This window comes from Dipodomys merriami, unplaced genomic scaffold (genome assembly GCF_024711535.1).
Source record: "Dipodomys merriami isolate MVZ:Mamm:240054 unplaced genomic scaffold, mDipMer1.0.p SCAF_7, whole genome shotgun sequence".
Classification (NCBI taxonomy): domain Eukaryota; kingdom Metazoa; phylum Chordata; class Mammalia; order Rodentia; family Heteromyidae; genus Dipodomys; species Dipodomys merriami.
The window spans coordinates 18,974,647-18,996,903 of record NW_027206290.1 but is presented as its reverse complement, the minus strand read 5'-3'; the positions used below and the strand labels follow the sequence as shown (position 1 = coordinate 18,996,903).

Below are 22,257 nucleotides of genomic sequence, written 5' to 3'. Positions count from 1 at the left end.
CTATACTATATATATACTATATACTGAGGCATATACAATACCACTGAGGCATGCTTAATGGTAAAATGCTTACCTAGGATGTATGAAGCCTTGGGCTCAAGACCCAGAACCACGAAAGAAGTGTCACATAAACACCATTTTTTTGAGTATAAAGTTAAGATGGCAAAGACTTAATAGGGAGGCTGGGAATGTGGCTTAGTGGTAGAGTGCTTAATAGCATGCATGAAGTCCTGGGTTCGATTTCTCAGTACCACACAAACAGAAAAGCCAGAAGTGGTGCTATGGCTTAAGTGGTAGAATGCTAGCCTTGAGCAAAATAAGGCCAGGGATAGTGCCCAGGCCCTGAGTTCAAGCCCCAGGACTGCAAATGAAAAAAAGAAAAAAAAGAAAAAAAAAGTAATAGGTATGTAGGCTAGTACTATCGAAGAGGAACAAAGCTGGTAAGAATATATCATGGAGATGCATGTCATTATGGGCTTTCCATTTCAGAACTATTATCTAGGAATGGAGATAAAACTTTCATTATAAAAGACTATGACAGCCAAATAAAATAAAGTGTTTTTCTTATAACAGATGGTATATGTCCTGCAGTGTTTGCAGTTAATGCTTTAGGATTACCTATTAATAAGGAAGCAGGGATGCTTTCCATTGATGGTTCTAATTCAAAAGCATCGAGTTCTTTGTAAATCACTTTGTAGTGGTATATTACATTCAGGTTTGTTTAAAGGGCTGGGTTGGGGTGACTTTAAAATTTTATATCTAAATCCTGTTTGTCCCAAGTCTACAGAGCAGCTAGATGAGTGCCAGAGCTTTTCTTCATAATCACCCCGTGTGACAAGTGACAATTCTGTTGGCATGGTGGCTCCAGCTTTTCTTGTTCTCAATGCTGTGGGACTGAAGTGGATCAACCAGAGCTGTTCACACATGGTGTCAACCACGCCCTAACAGTGCAGCCTGAGGCTAGCACCATACCATCCAGAGCATCAAGCTCAGGAGCTGTGGGGGAGCTCCATCTGACATCCAGACAGCATTGAAAGATCTGGGAGGTAACGCCTGAAATCAAGACTGTGATTGTTAGGCCAACCAAATGCTGTTCACTGCTGGTGGGATGGGAAAGTTGGAAAGTGCATCCTCCTGCAGAGGGCACTTGCTGGCTTTCCTCCTTCTGCCCTTCTCCTTCTCTTCTTTCTTTCGTCCTGTCCCCTGTTCTTCCTCCTCTTAATGCTGGGATGAAAACTAGACCCTGTGCATTGGTCACTGTTAATATGAACTAAGGAGGAGGTCGGGCCTTCTCAGTAATTTATGGATAAATAAAAGACGAACACTATAAAATTGTCAGAAATATAGGGGATTCTGAGGAGGAAGAAAACCCAACCACTGTAGAAAATAGACTTTGAGGCTGGGCTCATGCCTATAATATCAACTACTCTGAAGAAAGAAGTAGGATCAGTTTGAGACCAGCCAGGCAAAAAGTTAATGAGACTATCTAAATCAACAAGGCAGGCGTTAGTGGCATGTGCCATAATCCTAGCTACCCTAGGCAGCCAGATGTAAAAGGATCATGACCGAAGTCTCATGCAAACATGCAAGACCCAATGTGAAAAATAACTAAAGCAAAACAAAGCAGAGTAAAACAAAGCAGAACAAAACAGGGGTGAAAGTGTGGCTCAAGTGGTAGAGTACCTGCCTAATAAGTGAGGCTCTGAGTTCAAACCCTAGTAATGCCAAAACAATTAAGAGAATACGAAACTATTTCTTTAGGAAGTATTTGGACTCACATATACATACATAGTTGGCAGAGGGTAAAGGTACTTCCACTAAAAAAAAATTATTCTTACACAAAATATCAATAATTAGTAACACAGGTGCAGAAACAGTCTTGATGTCAAAGCTAACACCCAAGATTTTATGCAGATAAACAGACAGAAAAAGGAATTTTATAGATATTGAGGAATCTAAGGAACACACTAGCGGGTATTGCTCAGTCATGACTGGTATGGTGTCAATTTTAACACGTTGATCTTGATCCTTTCAATCACTGGTATTCATTCTGCATATGTAACAGAAATTTCTAGGACATTAAAAGTTGCCATTACAAGTCCATAAAGGTCTAAAATTTTAATAGGAATATTTCTGTTTTGTTTCCTTAGAGTGCTGGAGATCAAACCCATGTAAAACAGGTGTATTTCGGTTTTAGAGAAACTTCATGAATGAGCCTTGTTCAGTGGCTACTGGGGTGAGGCAAGATAAGACACACTGTGAATGGAGATGCAAAATGATGCAGCTGCCACAGGCAGCTTCTCAAAAGTTAAACTGTATTACCCTATCACCCAGAACTCCACTTCTGTTAACTAAAGAACTGAAAACTCGTTCACATTCGCAAGAAATATGTAACTGCAGATTTCACCATTATCTATATGGGTAAAAAAGTTGAAACAAATTAAATGGCCACTAACTGGAAAAAACAAATGCACTATATTGACAGAATGGAATATTGTTTAGTCATAAAAAAAGTACAGCTTCAGCTACCAAATAGACAAAACCTTGAAAACATGTTACATAAAGGAAGCCAAACAGGGGGCTGGGAAGGTGGCTCAGTGGTAGAGCGCTTGCCTTGCATGCATGAGGCCCTGGCTTCAATTCCTCAGCACCACATAAGCAAAAAGAAAAAAGCCACAAGTGGCACTGTGGCTCAAGCAGTACAACGATAGGCTTGAGCTGAAAAGCCGAGGGACAGTGCCCAGGCCCAGAGTTCAGGCCCACGACCAGACCCCCCTCCCCCTAAAGAAATAGGAAGCCAAACAGAAAAGGCTATGTATTACATACTTGTTAATATGAAGTGATCAGAATAGGTAAACATAGTGATAGTATAAAGTAGATGTCGGAAGATGGGAGAAGGGGAACTGTGGCTGAGTTAATATGAAGTTTGTTTTTGGTGTAATACAATGTTCTGTGATTAGTACTGATGATTGTACAACATAGCGAATGTAACTAGAAACTACATACATTAAAATGAATTTACCTTAGTAAAAATTCAATTGTGTATAAAATTATATAGACGTATAAAACGACTTAAGACCATCTTCTATATCGTCTCAAATATCAAACTGCATTTAGAATATTGAGGAATATTGGTAATACTTCTGAGACCAACTCATTTGTAAGGAGCCATCTCTGTTTCACAGATTCCCCACCAATTTGTATGAGGAAGTCAGTGACGCAAGGCTTTAATAGCCTGCTGGGGTGAGGGAGGAGATAAAGTCACATGTCTCATCTGTGCTGCGTGGCTCCAGGGAAGGGTCTCCAGAGTATCTGCGGGTGTATGCGCGTGGATGGTTACCTAAAGTGGCTGCCTGTCCAATGATGGCTTGTGCTTAGTGAGCACAGCCAAGTTGAGCTTGTTTAAACACCATTTCCCAGGACTTACATGCTACTCCCCGAACGACGGGAATACTCAAAGCTTTTAGAGAGAATAACCTACTGCATGGTCTCTGCCTAGGAAGCAAGCCACAGTTCACTGCAAACAGCCAGTTCAGATAAATAAAATGAAAGGAGACGTTTCTGGAGATGGCCTTGAAAGCTTTCCATTAGAGAATAAAAAGGGCACAACAGTAGGACTAGTATAGCAATGCATCCACGGTAGACTACTGCATGTCACTTTACCCTACCTCTTTTCTTCATTAGATAACCAAATAAGTACGTGGAACATTCTCTCCTGGGTCTCCCACTAGGAAAAACACAGGACTCCTATGCTCTAACCATACACCATCAAGAATACAAAGCAGTGCCTCTTTATAAAGGTTCCACATTAAATATGAGTGGAGAAGTTACATTTTCAATCTAATTACCCTTGAGGAAACCTGACTTCCATTGCTTGCTAGCACATGACTGAACATAAAGGAGCTCAGACAGACGATCTATACCTTGATGTCTTCTCTTTGGCTATCCATTTTAGTCAAAATCTCTCCCTAGATCTCTCAGCTTTAGATCAGCACTGCACTGTTCTGACTTGTTACAGACTCAAGTATAATGAGAGAGGACCAAAAAGACTAAGGAAGACTAAGAGGACAGGACAGGAGAGGTGAGTCAGAAAGGGCTGGAAGGTGTCTTATGGCTACCAGTATTTTTTCTAAGAAAATGTTCTGAATACTATGACCATGTGAGCAGGTCTAGCTAGCTAGTAGCTAGCTACCTACCTACACCCACCTACCCACCCACCCACCCACCCACCTACCTACCTACCTACCTACCTACCTACCTACCTACCTACCTACCTACCTACCTACCTACCTACCTACCTACCTACCTACCTACCTACCTACCTACGTGCTGCATTGGGGATTGGACCGGAGCCTTGTATATGTTAGGCAAGCATGCTACTACTTAAGCCCCAGCCCTTTTGCTTTGTCTTTTTTTTTTTTGGTCGGTTGTGATGCCTGAACTCTGGGCCTGGGCACTGTCCCCAGGCTCTTCAGTTCAAGGCTAGTGCCCTACCATTTGAGCCACAGTGCCACTTCGGGCTTTTTCTGCTTATGTGGTGCTAAGGAATTGAACCCAGGGCTTCATGCATGCAAGGCAAGCACTCTACTTCTGAGCCACCTTCCCAGCCCTGTATTTTGTTTTGAGAGAGGTTCTTACACTATATTTGTCTGAAGCCTTAAACATGTGGTATTCTTGCTTCCCAAGATGCTGGGATTGTAAGGGTGTACCATCACACTGGCTGAAAAGCAATTCTTTAATCTCATTTTATATATTGTGCGTAAAACAAATTCTGAATATGAAAAGGAATGTTATGAGGCTGCAACATAAAATGTACTTTGATAAAACTTATTATTATGTTTTCACCTAAATATGAATACATATCCAATATTATAAATACATATAAATTAATTTGGCATATATAGACTTCAAAATATGTAAAATACATTAAAAGGTTTTACACAGTAGAATATATAGAAACTAAATACAGAAGAAACCTGAATGTATATTTTTACTAAGTGATATAGCCTGATATATTTACTTGGGAAAATTAGATTCAAGGTTATTTCAACATACTAATCTTTCAGGATAAAACCTGAACCAAGAGTAAAGTCTAAGAGCAACTAAACAAAAATATAACTAAGGGCTTATGCAATAATAAATCTCAGTAATTAATTGGTTACTGCATTTCTATCAACTTTTAAATAGGCTAATCAGTTATTAGTATCACAGATATTTTCCTCTGTGAGTTCTTGAATATCTCATAATGTTCATTACATAAAAGGAAGACCAGGGGACATTAATCCCTTCATTATAAAATAAATTTATACTGCTTAAGCTCAGGTTACTAGAAACTACTTAGGGTCTAAATACATAGCAAAACATTAATAAGTGTTCAAATTATAATAACCATTCAAGTCCCAGAGAATTAGTAAGAAATCTAAATGAAGTAGGAATGATATATACACACATTTTGCCAAGAGTGCAATGGTCAACTGTACCAACTTACTTGGTCAAATTCCTAAGATTACACTAGCATAAAGCTTACATTTTAAATTATCTGTTAACAGTACAAAATTTTTTTCAGGACTAATACATCTGTGAAAGCACAATGGAAGTCATCAAGAAATGATAATCTGCAATAGAGATATTTTATTTACTTTTAATAATATTGAAGAGAAAAATCTGAAACCTAAGTTTTTTTCTATTTCTTTGGCTATCATGTCAAAGTGTTGATTTCCACCCCTAAGGAGAATTAGATAGGAATCACTACAGCAACATGCTAATGCAGTTGATTGTCTGTGGATGGCTGTATATCCTTTTCCTACACGATCAAATGGCCATCATGCATTTAACAAATGCTGGTAATACAACTGCAATATTTACAAAGAATAGTACTATTAGCATACAGCATTTATATAAAATTTCTTAAGCATACAAGTATATATAGTCCTCTCCATTGAATATTACTACCACTTAGAATATGTTTGTCAGCTATAAAATATTTTTAAGAATTCTAGAAATGCCTATAAATCTATTAGATGTGTTTCTCTGAAATGTTAATTTTTTTTTTTTTGGTGCCATAATTGGCATTTGAACTCAGGTCCTCATGCTCTCACTTGGCCTTCTGGCTCTACTATCATTTGCCTCTGCTCTGGCATTTTTCTGGTAAATTGGAAATAGAAGTTTTGTAGACTTTTCTGCTTGGTCTGGCTTTTGAACTGTGATCTGCAAGGTCTTAGCCTCCTGAATAGCTAAGATTGCAGGGGTGAGCCACCAGCACCCAGTGAGATACTCTTTTATATGCTTATACTGTTTTGTGGCAAAAGAGTAAATAGCTTTTTATGTATTTCCCCATTCTTCCTTATATGTTCCTGTCTCTTTGGGTGTCTTAAGTATGTATGCTTTTCACCATAAGGCTATTTATTCAATGCTAGCTGTCATGCTGGCTTTCCCTTTCCTGAGTGACAAGACTATCTTCCCTAAAAAGTAATTATGAACCCATCATGGGGGAAAAGTGAGGTAGAAATGTAATTAAAGTATAATTAAAGAAGAATTTTACAGATTTAAAGAAGTCAATGGGATTACTTTTAATATGACATATATTTACATGTTATTCCCAACTTGCTTCATAATATTACAAAAGGGTAATAAAAAGGTGAAATGATGGACCAAAGGGGCTATCAGTTGAAATATGAAAAGCTAGAGTAATTTCCTGAACAGAGGTTATAAAAAGAATATGGAAGAAAGAAGGCTTAGAAGTTAATAACCAAAGAACAAGGAGACTGAACTATAATTTGAAGATATAGAATGTGCAAATACAGAATGGAAAGGAACTGAAAGGAAGGCCTATGGCAACAGAGAGAAGTATGAAAAAACAAGATTTCAAAAGCAAAAACCTAAGCAGTGCTATGATTTGGTATCTATAATGACCAAAGACTGTAGAAGCCAAAAGGGTCTAAACTGGAAAGGATTTTGACTCATCAGGGATCAAAAGGATCAAAGACTAAGACAAGGGTCATATCTAGCCTTAAGGGTTAGAACATAATAAAAAAGAAGGCAAATGACTAAGCAAATAGTATGTACTGCTACAACTTTAAGACAGATTGCACACAAGAAACATGTTAATACATCTAAGATGTGAATGGGCTTTAAAAAAATTCAACTATTACAACCAAAGTCAAGAAAGTCAAATAGTGCATGAAAGGACTAGCAGAGCTTTCAATATTTACACCACATGAGTGCCTGCATTAAAATCAAACACTAGAGGTTTTTATGTAGCATACTCTTATAGCATTTTAATGGCAGCTCTTATGATTTCATTTTACAAACTTTTTGTTGTTCATTGCTACTGCAAGATGTGGCAATAGTTTAATATAAAACATGTAGGGTCTAACATGGCCTCAGTAAACCGTATTGATAAAGATATTGGAGTAGAAAGCAAGATTCTGAGATTACTGCTGGGCTCAGGTCCCTGACTCCTGTTGAGTCTTGTCAACCAAGAGTTACTTCCTCTTTAGTATAATGAAATATAGAAATACAGTTTAACAGTTGTCTATGAGGTTTTTTTTTAGCAGGCATAAATGGCTTGGTAGGTGAGCAGAGTTATTGATACTTTCTCTGCCACTGACCAAAATATATAAATACATAAAATAGAAAGCACTTTTTAAAAAATTAATAAGATCTGTTTCACAAACTACCAACTCAACTGGAACATGACAATAGTAGAAATGACAAAAGATTTGTTCTTAAGGCTGATAAAAAATTTATATCAGGGCATTCAAGTAAAGTTATTTTCTGTGTTCTGATTTAATGAATCATGTGAGTTGTATCTGGTTGGGTGACACAGATTCCAGCTCACTGAAGCCTACTCTAATCTTCCCTGCGTAGCCTTCCTCAGGATAGTGAAGTCAGAGTAACATGTCAGACTTTAGTAAAATCAAAGGGAGATAGAGTAGGGCTAGAGATGCGATGAGGGTGACTGTTAACACTCTTGACCTGTGAGTGTCCACTAAGTTTTCAAGGCCCCATGGGCTTCAATGACCTGACAAACACCAAGAAGCAATAGTAATGCAGGAATGAATGATCCTCTAAAGAGTTTTGCAATTCAAGCTGAAAAACACTACAGTTATTAAATGGATTTAGCCCTATTGAAAACAGTTTTAGAAACCTCCAGTGGTTTCTTAAAAGGTAAATGAGTATTAAATGTTTTATATGTGCTTGTGCAGTAAGCATATTTTTTAGTTCCTTTAAATCTGCTAGATTTTAAAGTATACATTGATTTGGAAAATAAAACTTTGATGCTATTAAAGATAAAACATGTTGAAGAAAAATGAAATAGCATTAGATATATAAAAATACAGGTATAGTATAATGAAGCTGACTCAATCTTAGTATAACTTTGCTTTTCTGTAAAGTAAGATTTCTTACTTAGCATTTAAGAATTAAATGACTGAAAGAGTACTTACAATGACAGCAACACGACAGCAATTAAGGTCCATTCCAAAGGTTTATGGATAATATTTCTATTTGTTAGTCTGAAAGACAGTAATAAGTTACTGGAAAATTTCTTTATATTTAAGTTTTCTATGTAGATAAAATCACATTTATGATATTATATATAAGAAGCACTTTCTAAGTGCATCTTCTAGCTGTGGGAAGGTCAGTTGTATAATATCATGGCTCTTGTATGATGTCTGACAAGAACTTCTGAAAGGAGCATTCCAGCCCACCTTTACAAACTTATGATAATGCTTCAGTTAGACGAGATGGGAATACAGGCACAATGAAGGAAACTGACTGTGTGGTTTATAAAAACACATATATCATGCACTTTAACAATGTCTTCCATGATTTCCCCTCATTAAATATTTTATCAAAGCTAACAGGGGTAATTTCTGACTTTCACTTTATCTTCTGTGTCATTCCACTTAGTGCTTGGGTGGCAGAGGCAATTAAGTGATGTCACATCCATAACTTGCAGAAATGAGAACTGGCTTAATCAGTTGCAATAGGCAATTGGAGAAAATTTAAATTAAAACTCCAAATATATTCTTAACTGGTGATGGCAACAAAATATCCTGGTGTCATTTTGTTTTTCAGAAAGCATTTAGAAATATAACTATAAGCTGGGCACCAGTGGCTCACACCTGTAATCCTAGCTACTCAGGAGGCTGAAATCTGAGGATCACGGTTCAAAGCCAGCCTAGGCAAGAAACTTCATGAGACTCTTATCTTCAATAAACCACTCAGAAAACCAGAAGTGGTGCTGTGGCTCAAGTGGTAGAGCTGAAGATCTGAGGGACAGCACCCAGGCCCAGAGTTCAAGCTCCATGACTGACAAAAAATAAAAATAAAAAAAAATAAAAATCACTGTAACTTAAATAAAAAATAAATGATAACACCAGAGGCTGGCAAGGAGGAAAAGAAAGTATTTTCAACACACTGATGGTATAGGAATTGAACAATAATTGTAATTATCTTTATTATATAATATCAAACTTGTCTTATACTGAATCTTAAGTCTAATAAAAAAATAAAAAGAAACAAAACAAGTGAATACAGCCCCCCCTTTATTTTGACAATAAAAAAGTATTTTTAAATTCTAGAGCTGGTATTTGAAGAAGCTCTCCTTGTATAATCTCAACAATATTTTATGGATAACTGAAAAAGTTTTATTTAAGCTAAGTCAAAACATGATTATACTTTGCAACTATCATCAAGTTTGGGAGAAGCTATTGATACTTGTGGCTACAAAAATAAGTTACACCAGCACATATAACAAATCATACTGCAAACTTATTTAAAAACAAGAACGAGGCCTCTGACATCACTCTCATGGGAGAACCTATATTTGGTAATTAAATCTGTAGTAGGATAGATCCTTGTAGACAATTAAAAAATATATAGAAGTATCTCTGAGACACATTTAAGGTTTGCTTAAAAAAAAGTATGAAAATGTATGAGCCAGGTGCTGGTGGCTCACACCTGTAATCCTAGCTACTCAGGAAGCTGCGATCTGAGGATCATGATTCAAAGGCAGCCCGGGCAAGAAAGTCTGTAAAACTCTTATCTCCAATAAACCACCAGAAAACCAGAAGTGGCGCTGTAGCTCAAGTGGTAGAGTGCTAGCCTTGAGCTGAAGAGCTGAGGGACAGTACCCAGGCTCAGAGTTCAAGCCCCACGATTGACCAAAAAAAAAAAAAAAAAAATTGGACTCTATACCACTGTTCCAGGGGCTGAGGAAACACAAGAGGTTTTGCTCTTACTTCAAAGTGTATCTATAAGCAGAATAGCAACATATTGCTTGCTTTCATAATTTTTCATTTTAATCACCAAAATAATTTCCAGCACAAATATTGTATGAACATATTGAGTGACAATTCAAAACCAAGTATCACAATATTAGAAAACATTAAAAAAACTTAAAAAAACAGTACTATGAAACGCAAAATGTCTCAACATCACCAATGAGATTTATGTCAAAATATAATTTCAATTTAAATCTGCTTTAGAGAAATGTCTGACACCGCTAACAATGAATCATTACTAGGTAGCTGTGGCAGAACTTGTTTTACCCTATGAGAGATAAGTCAATGCAACATTCTGCATGACAGATTATGGTGCAATCCAGTGGAAAGTCAGCTTTCTACAGTCACTGGGGGAAGATGCTACAAAGAGCTGAAAAAGCTGCTTTGTGCTCAGCTTCTAAGCAGGCTCTCATCTCTGGCTGCAAATAAGAATCATCTAGAGGGCTTTTAAGAATACTAATGTGTCAGCACAACCCTAATCAAATGAACCCCAATCTCCAGGGGGCAGGCTGAACATCTGTAGTTGTCAAATGGCTTGAAAATCATTGTTTTACAAGTTCTTATTATTGATTAGTATTTCAAAGAAAGGATATAGTTATGTCAACTATTTCCCACTGTCTGTACTGACTGGAAAGACTTCTCAGCACTAGTCACTGTCATCAATATAGCATTTTTTTTCCAGAGGATTCAATGGAAACCCTAGCTTACATCATCCATCAGAAACTGGAGACTCCAAAACAGGTATCTTAACTAGAGTTCACTCTATACTCCAAGTGACTGACATTTTTCTAAAAGGCAGCAATGCCAATGTTTGTTAAAGCTTTAGATTTCCATGCATAGGTAAAGATTTAAAAAAATAATGATTTAAAAAATAATTAACACTGAATTCCTTTGGAAAACACAATTATGTTAATATTCCCTTACTAACATAATATATAATTTTTGGGCTTGTTTTCCCTTTTCTTTTTTGATGGTACTGGGGTTTAAATTTAGGACCTACCTCTTGTAAGGGAGGCATTCTACCACTTGTGCCATGCTTCTAGCTCTTTTCCAAACTTAAAAAAAAAAGTTTTTAAAGTAGTTGTACAGAGGAGTTCTAACTCAATAGGTCAGTTTATTAAGTACAATGCATCTTCTATCATTCTATCTTTCTCATCCCACCCATCCCCTCAAGTTCCTTTCTTAAACTTTTGATCAAATGTTTTATATATACATTACATATATGTTTTATATATAAAATATATATTAATATTACATATATAAATATTATATATAAAACATATATTTTATATACATATATATATATATAAGAATATAAAACAAACTATGTCCTTACTGTATTTTTGTTAATGACTCATTCTTGCACGACGTTTCATCTAGAGGGCCCCTTGTATTCAACAGCATCTCTAGTAAGGGCGGGGGGGGGGGTCCCTTGCTGCCCACTTAGTTCTAGGGATTGAATTTAAGGCTTTATGCTAGATAGGCAAGTACTCTACAACTTGAGCTCCTAAGTCATATGTCTAGCCCATTTTTTTTTTTCTTTTACTTTTTCAGTTAGGGATTTATGCTTTTGCCCAGGCCAGCCTTGGACTGCAATCTTGCAGTTCCACCTTTGCTTACTAGTATTATTTTGCTTATTGGGATTAGTAGTGTGTACCATATCTGACTTTCTCCCCCATTTGTGATACTAATGACTATGGAGACACCTAAGTGTAGAGCTCTTCAAAATCTTTTTTTTTTTCCTGTCAAGTTCTCATAACAGAAATATCTAAGTCTAGCATTTTGGTCTGATGAGATTACTAGTTCTTATTTGATGTACACTTGTAAGTACACTGAGTTTACCACCAGATGTTTCTCTGTTATGTATGTAAGTGCTTGGATTATTGATCAGTAAGGTTCTCATCTTAGAGAATGGGAGATATAATGATTTAGGTGTTAGGTACTGTTTTGTAGAATGGGAACTTCTTTGTACAACTACTTAAATAATAAAAAAAATTTAAAAAAATGATCTAGGTGCTAGGAAATCAAGCCTGGGTGTGCTAACACATTACTACTAAGCCATATCTCCAAATGATGTATTCATTCTTCATACCTTACCTTTATTGTCATTCCTTCAGAAAGGGTGACTATCTGGCAAGACTAAGCTCCTGAGGTAATCTTCCTGTGCTGTCCTTTATGTAAAATTTATTGCACTTGTAACTGTAATTTGCATTTTTCCTCAGCTTCACTGAGGTATAACTGACAAAAATTGCACTATGAAATGATTATAATTGAGCTAATTAACACACACATCACTTTGTAGTTATGTGTTTGTGATGGTAACACTCTCTCTTCATACATTTCTAGTCTAGGACAGCAATTTAGTAAGCAGCTTCCAGAGTAGATAGTAAGGTGCAGAGGGAGGGATTATAGTCCACAATGTCTTGAATAGGAAATGGATATTGACTAAAGGAACAAAAGTTACAGGAACACGAACACACACACACACACACACACACACACACACACACACACACACACACACACACACACACACACACACACACACACACACACACACACACACACACACACACACACACACGAAATATATCAGAATGAAATATATGAAGTAAATATATTCACACACACACACACACACACACACACACACACGAAATATATCAGAATGAAATATATGAAGTAAATATATTCTTCTGTCCCACTAAGAAGCTGCACTCAAAAGAACAGAAATAATGTTTAGGAGAGAAGAAAACAGCATCTAAGTACATCAAACAGTAAAGGGAAAATACTTACTTTGCATATGCCTTAGTCTAACTATGGATTCTACAAGGCAATCAGTAAGGGGTGAAAATCATAGTATCAGTACTAACCTGAATGTGCGGACAAGATTTTTAAGTTCAGTGTGAACATCTCCTACTGTAATCTGAAGAGGACCTAAAAGTCCAGGCAATCTGAAAAAAATTATGTATTAAAAAATATAATTATTTGGAAACATTTTTGGATCAAGCCTACCTATGGATTTTCCCTGGGCAATAATGGCACTTAGGTGGAAGCAACATTATTTCTAGATTCTTACTGGTAAGAAGTCCTAAGAACACATTTCACAGTAATTCCACACTTGATGGTCTATGTTACAGAGTGTAAAGCATGGCAATGCATAATCATTATGGCTGCTATCTGTATTTTTGTCCCTAGTTTTCCTTACTTGGAAAGCAACTTAGCAATTGATCCAATAGTTGTACTATGAGAAACTTTATCCTAAGGAAACAATCAGCTAAATATTCCCCAGATAAACATTTTAAAAAAGATTGTTTTTTGCACTGCACAGGAGACAAGCACTAGCTATTCTAGTGCTTTCCATCCTAGGGTCTGTAGGGTTTTCTCTGCCAAACTGTTATCATCTTCTTAACCTTACCTTTCAGCTTAGGTTCTTGCTTTTCTCAGTGAAACATAACTTCTTTAGGAACATGTTTGCAACTTCCTGGCTTTCCTACTGCATGGACTTGGAAAGCATGAAGTTTACTTTTATTTATCACATTATCATGGTACCATAAATGTTCCCTTGTTATTCCCTTCTGCTAGAATGTAAACTCCCTGAGAGCAAGGGCCCTTTGTTTACTCTGAATAAGTAGAGAGGAAAAAAATGCAAGTTGTAATCAATATCATCAGGTCATGAAGTTTTAAAATTAGGTGATTATACGACGAATGCAACTGTCAAGTGTTTTCATAAGAAAATGAACACTTCTGAAAAAAAATGCTTGTTGCAGTAGTATTTTTAGTAAAAAAATTAGACAAAAAGTATATTAAAGGCAGGTGTCACGGCTAAAATCTGTAATCCTAGCTACTTGGGAGTTTGATGCCCAGGCATCAAAGTTTGTGAGATTCAATCTCAATCACATCTTAATGTCTGTTACCCCAGGGATGGGGGAAACATAGGCAGGAGGACCACAGCCCAGGCCAGCTGGGCATAAAGCCAGACCTAACCTCTAAAATTACCAAGACAAAAAGTGGTTGGAGGTGTGGCTCAAGTTGTAGAGTACTTGACTGGAAAAAGCAAAGAGCCAAGTCCAATCCACAATAATGGCAAAACAAAGTATATTATTAATAGGCAAATAGTCAAATTTGTTATGTTACAACATTTGATAAACCCTAACAAAAGTCTTTAAAATGTTTACTAATAGCTGTAAAGACATGATAAATATTAAATGCAAATGCAGATATGGTATCTTATTTTTTATAAAAATATAAGATGCATTTGCAGATAATACATCACATAATTTCTTCTAGGTTTGTTTCTGTAACAGGGAGTCTAAGGAAAAGGCTATAAATGACATACACATGTTGTATGCATTTCAGAGATAAACATCAAAATATCAATTGTGGTTACTGAGTGGAAAGATTTTCAGGTAATTTTTATTCCCTTACATTCCTTTTTTATTCCTAAATTTTCTTCATTATGTATGTAATCAAATTTTTATTCTTTATATTTTTTGTCAGTCGTGGGGCTTGAACTCTGGGCCTGGAGGCTGTCCCTCAATTCTTCAGCTCAAGGCTAGCACTCTACTACTTGAGTCACAGTGCCACTTCCGGCTTTTTTATGCTTATGTGGTGCTGAGGAATTGAACCCAGGGCCTCAAGCATATGAGGTAAGCACTCTACCACTGAGCCACCTTCCCAGCCCCAAGTGCTTTTTTTTTTTAAAAACAAGTGGTTTAAATCAGAAACCAAAAAAGGAAAAAAGGTCTTTTCTGGGGGATGGTTACTAGAGATCAAACTCTATGCAAGTGCTGACACTGAAGTATCACCCCATTCCAGGTTTTATTTTTATAAAGAAAAAAAGTCACCGGTGGCTTATGCCTGTAATCTTAGCTACTGAGGAGGCTGAGATCTGAGGATCGCAGTTCAAAGCCAGCCCAGGCAGGAAAGCCTGGGAGACTCTTATTACCAATAAACAACTCAAAAAACCAGAAGTGGTGCTGTGGCTCAAGTGATAGAATGCTAGCCTTGAGCTGAAGAGCTCAGGGACAGCACTCAGGCCCAGAGTTCAAGCCCCATGACTGACCAAAGGAAAAAAAGAAAAAAAAATGAAAAAAAAGCCCAGCTGCTTTCATAAGCAAGAATCAACAAAACCTGCTACCACAATATAATATAAAATTCCTATCTACTTAACAGGACAGGATGCATTTTTGAATGTTACATACCCATCCCTCAAAATACCACATAACTGAAGTCAAGTCTGCTATCTTTTTGTACTATGTAAACAGTGACTCAGTTTTCTAAACCAATTTATTTTACAGAAAGAAAAGATATAAAATCAGATTATAATGCAAATTATAATATACAGCAGGCATTCAATAAATATCCATTTAAACATAATTTTAAAATATAGAAGTTATATTTGAAAATGTGTAATTTACAACAGTTCTTTTTTAAAGAGCTACTAGTGTGGTGTTTGAATTCAGGGCCTCATCCTTCCAAGGCAGGTACTCTACTGCTTGAGCTCCTTCTCTGTTTTATTTTTCAGATAGTCTCATGCGTTTCCCCTAGTGCTAGTCCTGGGCTATGATCCTCCTAACTATGCCCCTGTGTAAACAGGATTACAGATATATATCATCATGCGCAGCTTGTTTGCTGAAATGAGCTCTCACTAATTTTTTTTGCCTAGGCTGGCCTTGAACTATGATTCTATCTTCTCAGTAGCTGGAACTACAAGTGTGCACCATTATGTGTGGCCATGGATATTCGTCTTGATTCAGTTTTTTTTGTTTTTGGTGCTATCCTAGGCTGGGATCCAGAGCCTAGGCATTTTCTCTGAACTTTTTTGCTCAAGGCTAGAAGTGCTCTTCTACTGATCCACAGCTCTACTTCCAACTTTTTTGGTGGTTAAATGGAGATAAAAGTCTCATGGACTTTGAACTATGATCCTTAGATCTCAACCTCCTGAATAGCTAGGATTTCAGGCATGAGCCACAGATACCTAGTTTTCAGTTTTTTATACAGGACCAAATGAAGATACAAACCCTGTTCAAAATGATTTCAGATGTAGCTTAGAAATATATATTTTAAAGTAAAAAAGTAATCTCTCCTATTACAGGTCATAGTATATACTTTGGCTCCTCAAAATAATATGGCTTTGGGAAATGTTTTTCTTATTTTCAACCTGCTATAAAACTGAGACTTCTCTGCATTTGTGGCACCTTAAATAATGTTATCTGACCTAGAAAGAAAATGAAGGTTCAAGATAGTCTTTATACCTTTGGAGTTAAAAAAAGATTTTAAAGTTTCTGTTGTCAGAGAAGCCAAAATAGCAATTTTAAGTGCCATTTATGATTGGGCTACTTGCAAGAATAATAATTTCCATCACAGGAAGCTCAAAGCCAAAGTGCAAATGTGAAAATGGCAGAGTAAGCCACTGACTGTTAAGAGCTTCCTAATAACCTTTTCTTCTCATGAGAACTGACGTGACACAGTCACCACAATCACTATTTCAATGGTCTAGCTTCAACATTGTACTCAGATTTTACAGGATCATTAAGAGGGAGAAAGATAGTCTGGTCTTCTATTCCTGTAATCTCGGCCTTTCTCTGTGTTTTCTATACAAAATAATATTGTCTGGATACAAAAATCTTAAAAAACCAAAACCCTAAATTTCTCAAACTAAGAAATCCACATAAACTTTTAAATGGTATTTTTGTGTTCAAAATTCAAAGGTACTATTGATAAATTATGAGTTCATCAACATCAAACTAACTTATCCTATGAAGCTGAAACAGCAAGGGTGTACTTACACTTTACTCAGTTTTTCAAGGACGATGCGCTTTCTTATCTGGTTCTGGGAACTTGAATCTACCAGCGGAAAGGTGGGATCAGGCTAAATCATGTGTTTAAACAAAACAGTAATAAATTGACATTTTCTTCTTTTACAAGTAGAACACAAAACACAAACAAAAATTTACATAGCTGGTACAGTACGAAATAACTTGCTTTGAGAATTAAAAGATTTAAGGCTGATATAATCTCCTTGAGTCATTTGCCTGTTGTAAGGATTACTCTCTCTCCTACACACGAGGGGTTGTAAGACCTCCTTCACTGAATGAGAAAATGAATACAAAGGTATTACAAATGTGGGAAATTTAAAGATTAAAATTAGTAAATGCAATCATCATATTATGGAAAAGCTGAAAATATACTCAAGATCATTCAAATCAACCAACAAAAAAAATGGGGAAACATTTATTTGAAAGCACCACAAAACAAAATGGTAAAATTAACTAAATAATAAAATGAATCTCAGGGCTGGGAACCAGTGGGAAGGGACAAGTGAGAGACTAGAGGTTAGTTTATGAAACTAGCAAGACCTATGTTTCTCATGGCTTAATGCTAATTCCAAGTATGGTGCTAGGCTAGGAAAAAAATTCTACAGAAATGTAAGAAAAAATTAAAATGTACAACATTCCCACTTCTCTATTGTTTTATAAATTAAGAGCAACATATTTTGTGGTCAAAACAAGGCTATTACCCATTTTTCCTGCCATATGACTTCATTTATCAAATGACTGTGAACACTAAAGATGAGCAGACTCAAACTAATTTTTCATAAAGCTAGAGACAATTAAGTCCAGATCTGAATGCACTTTTTCTATTCTCTGTGTTTATTTCCCAGTAAGTTCCTTTATCATAATTTTATAGTATTTTAAATGAGCAGGCTTACCAGTTATTGTCCATGAAGTACTTCACTATTCAACTAGTGAGTCTATGTCACTATATATAGTCCCAACACTAGATCTACTAATCTTGGTTTTTCAAGAGTTAGCAGCCTGGAAAAACTCAACACATACCTCTCCTGAGTCTTGTGATTGGGAAGTTTCTTCATTTAAAACATATTGTCCCTTATAAAACTCCCTGATCCTCATATTCAGGGTTTCAGTTTCTTTTTTCAAGTCCTCATAACTTGGCACTGGTTTGCTGGCTGTATCTGAGCATCTAAAAGGTAACGACTCATCGAGGCTGTTCTGAGATGGGGAATGACAACCTGGATTGGAATTTATGTCATCTTCATCTAGTTCTTCATTAACGAGAGAGGTTGAAGAGGGTTCTAAGCACATAGAAGTATAATTCTGGCCATACAAAAACCTCAAAGTTTCTTCTGTCTTCCATTCAATCAAAGTCTCTTTCAGAACTTTAAGTAAGTTTGTCTTCATGACTTCAGGGCATACCTGTGCTGAACTGCAGTCTGACCTAGAAACTTGGCTTGATTTTGTAAATTTTCTCTTAAAATGTTCAGCACTTTTCTTACTTAGGCCCACAAGTGTTATTTCTGACATACTGTATTTACCTTCAGAATCTGCCGAAGCATTTAATTTCTCATGTGAAGGACTATTTGAAGAAATTGGAGCATTTACCTTCTGTGAAGGAGGAAGTTCATGGGCAGCTTTCTCCTGATCATCTAAGCTACAATTACCTAACTGTGCAGCAACACTTACAACTGCTTGCTCTATATCTTTGCACTCTGAGCTAGCTTTCTGACCAGCTTTCTTTTTCATTATGCTTTTCTTGTGCAGCTGTGGCCTTGGACCCTTTGCATTTGGTCTGCTTCCTGGTAGAATGGAGGAAACAAAGTCTTGTTCATTATCACTGTTACTATCACTGTAAATGCTAGAAGAACTAGACTCATATTGTGTTTCAAAATGACAAGTGTTGTCAATATCTGATGTTTTGATGGTTTTACTGCAGAACTGCACTTCTTCTCCTGAATGGCCACTGTAGAAGAAAAGACAAATTCACAGTATCAGGAAAGCAAAGTTTCTATAGTACTTAAACAATCAAGATAAAACTTTTTATTCCCTAGGCACACCTTTATCTACAGACTCTGACATAGAAATTTCAGAAGGAAATTTTCATTTTCTATCTAATACATATTGATACTTTTCTTTTTCTCCTTTGCCTGTTCCCATTATTTTAAAATTGTTAAAAAGAGTATAGCAAAAAGAAAAAAAAGCAAATAATGTTATTTTTATTTTCTGTTGGCTATTTTATTTATTTTTTCAAAGGGCTTCTTTAGAAAACTGGTAGGTTACCAGGATCTCAAAAAATACATTTGGGGGGGGGGGAGGAACTGAGGAGGTGGGGAGGGAAGGGACAGTAGGGAAAAACAAAGGAAGGGTAATAATGCTCTATAGGAAATGTACTCATTACCTTACTCATGTAACTGTAACCCCTCTGTACAGTATCTTTACAATAAAAATATATACTAAAAAATACATCGCAAGATCTCTATTAAGGTTTTTAACTTTTATTTTCATTTTGGTGCAGGTCCTGGGGCTTAAACTCAATGACCGGACACTGTTCCTGAGCTTTTTTTGCCCAAAGCTGCTGCTCTACCACCTGGGCCACAGCTTCACTGGCTTTTTGGTGCTTAATTGGAGACTTTGTAGTCTCGTGGACTTTCCTCCCTGGACTGGCTTCAAACCATGATCCTCAGATCTCAGCCTCCTGAGTAGCTAGGTTTATAGGCGTGAGCCACCAGCATGCAGCTTTAACTTTTTTTTTTTTTTTTTTTTTTTGGTGCTGGTTCTGGGGCCTTAACTCCAAGCCTGGGTGCTGTCTGTGAGCTTTTTTGCTCAAGGCTAGTGCTCTAACCACTTGAGCCACAGCTCCACTTCCAAAGGTTTGAAAAATAAAAAAAAGACGAGAAGCCAGGCATGGTGGATTATGCTTGTAACGCTAGCTACTCAAGAGGCTGAGATCTAAGGATCATGGTTTGAAGCTAGCCTGGGCAGAAAAGTGAGAAAGATTTTTCTCCCGGTGAGACTCTTATCTCTAATAAACCACTCAAAAACCAGAAGTGGTGCTGTGGCTCAAGAAGTGGTGCTTGTGGCTCAAGTGGTAGAGTGCTAGCCTGGAACACAAAGAGGCTCAGGGACAGCAACCAGGCCCAGAGTTCAAGCCCCAAAACTGATGACAGGGGGGGGGGAGGGAGGAAGGAGAGAGAGGAAGGAGAGGAGAGAGGAAGGAGAGGAGAGAGAGAAGAGAGAGAGAGGAGAGAGAAGAGAGAGGGAGGGAGAGAGAGGGAGAGGGGTAGAGAAAGAGAGGGGGAGATAAAGAGACAGAGAGAGAGAGAGACAGATAAGACACTTTCCAATTGTGGCTGATCATTATATAGGAAATAAATCCTACAGAATGAAAAACAAAGTCATAATAAAAATAAGCTTGGCAAATCAATGTTTTTCAATGAAAGATACATAAACTCAAACACTTAGCTACAACAGAATGCTAACCATAAAAGACAGAAGTAGTCCTTTTGACAATGTCTTTAGATTATTAGACTAAGTTTAAGTAAGCCTAATAATTATCAAGGAGAGAAGGCAATGAGTAGCTTTTCTAATTCAACTCAAGATAAATAAGCACACATGAGCAGTTGCTCTCAAATACACCTGACAAACCTTTGAAACATTAGATAACGAAGTTTTTGGGTCAAGAAATGTACTGTGGGGAAGTGTCGAGAAAGGATAAGAAGAAAAAAAGCTAAGAGTAAGGCTAAGTGTTACTGGAGAAAAGATAGAAACATTTCAGTATTACATATCCATAATAAACTTTAGCCCATACAGCCAGGGAACTGTCATTTGGATAAGAATAAAGGCAAATACATCTTTTATAAAAAAAATTCACCTTACATATATTTCATTCATTCTCTTTGAATTTTAAGTCCATTATAGGTTGAGGCTATGAAAATATACATCAAGCCAGGTGCTGGTGGCTCACGCCTGTAATCCTAGCTACTGAGGAAGCTGAGATCTGATGATCACAGTTCAAAGCCAGCTCGGGCAGAAAAGTCCGTGAGATGTTATCTCTAATAAACCACCAGAAAAAATGAAGTGGTGCTGTGGCTCAAGTGGTAGAGCATTTGCCTTGAGTTGGATTGCTGAGGGATAGCACCTAAGCCCAGAGTTCAAGCCCCATGACTGACCAAAAAAAAGAAAATATACACCAATAAATACGTATTTCTTACTTGTGTTGTGAATATGACTAAGCTAGGCAGCATTGGTTCTGAGGATTAAAGGAAATGCAAGAGACAGCCATGGTCGGACAAGCAATACTAAGAGGTTTACACACAAAATCACATCTTGGAGTTGGGATGAACGCTTTATAGACACTCTTTCAAATAGTCAAAAAACTGACATACTACTATCTTGAAATCCTATGAAAGAAGACCATAATAACCTTTCAACAAATGTAATTGGCACAACTTAAATAAAAACAGTATGAAGAGTGTGTCATATTTCAACAGGCTCAATTAGACTTCCTCAGTAGGAACAGCTGTACAATAAATCATGTACATCAAACACATCACCTCGTCATCTGAAAAGAAAAAGCTGAACATGTCAAATAACTCTTTGTGTGGATACAATAGAGCACTTTCAATGCATCAGCACAGGAAGTTCAATAGGCCCTATCACCTGGTTCATGCCTAATGTGTCTATTAACTTAAGTACCACATAGAAGGAAAGTGACATTGCACCAACTGTACCTTTGTCCTTCCTGTAGCAGCTGAAAATCAGGATGCCTAGGAAACACAGAGACAGAAAATTGAAGGTAACTGATGAGTCAAACACTGTCCAGTATTTATTATAATGGCATTGGGCAGATAACATAACTAAAATAGTTCATGCATATATGTGTGTGTGTGTGTATATATATATACATATATATATATATGCGCGCACACACACACACACACACACACACACACACACACACACACACACACACACACACACACACACACACACACACACACACACACACACACACACACACACACACACGGGGGGGGGGGGGAAGAGGGGTGGGTCTGAACTCAGGACCTCCTGTTTGTGAAACAGACATTTTACCAAGTCAGTGATGCCTTTTAGCACTCATTCTTCTTGAGCTAGCATCCTGCTTTGTTTAAGGATGTCTTGGACTG

General features: G+C 37.0%; 1 protein-coding gene across 5 annotated transcripts in view; it reads right to left on the bottom strand.

Annotated features, from left to right (window-relative positions):
* Positions 1–22,257, bottom strand: part of Rpap2 (RNA polymerase II associated protein 2) — a 68,007-nt gene that overhangs the window by 21,646 nt on the left and 24,104 nt on the right. For all 5 annotated transcript variants that reach the window (XR_011368782.1, XR_011368783.1, XM_070007656.1 and 2 more), the window contains exons 7-11: positions 21,820–21,855; positions 18,131–19,052; positions 17,081–17,163; positions 13,163–13,243; positions 8,448–8,516 (exon numbers count right to left, since the gene is read on the bottom strand). Coding sequence is in view for 3 of the 5 variants with exons in the window: in XM_070007656.1 (XP_069863757.1) it covers positions 8,448–8,516; positions 13,163–13,243; positions 17,081–17,163; positions 18,131–19,052; positions 21,820–21,855 (1,191 nt within the window). In the remaining 2 variants the exon portion in view is untranslated. The remainder of the gene's footprint in view (positions 1–8,447; positions 8,517–13,162; positions 13,244–17,080; positions 17,164–18,130; positions 19,053–21,819; positions 21,856–22,257) is intronic.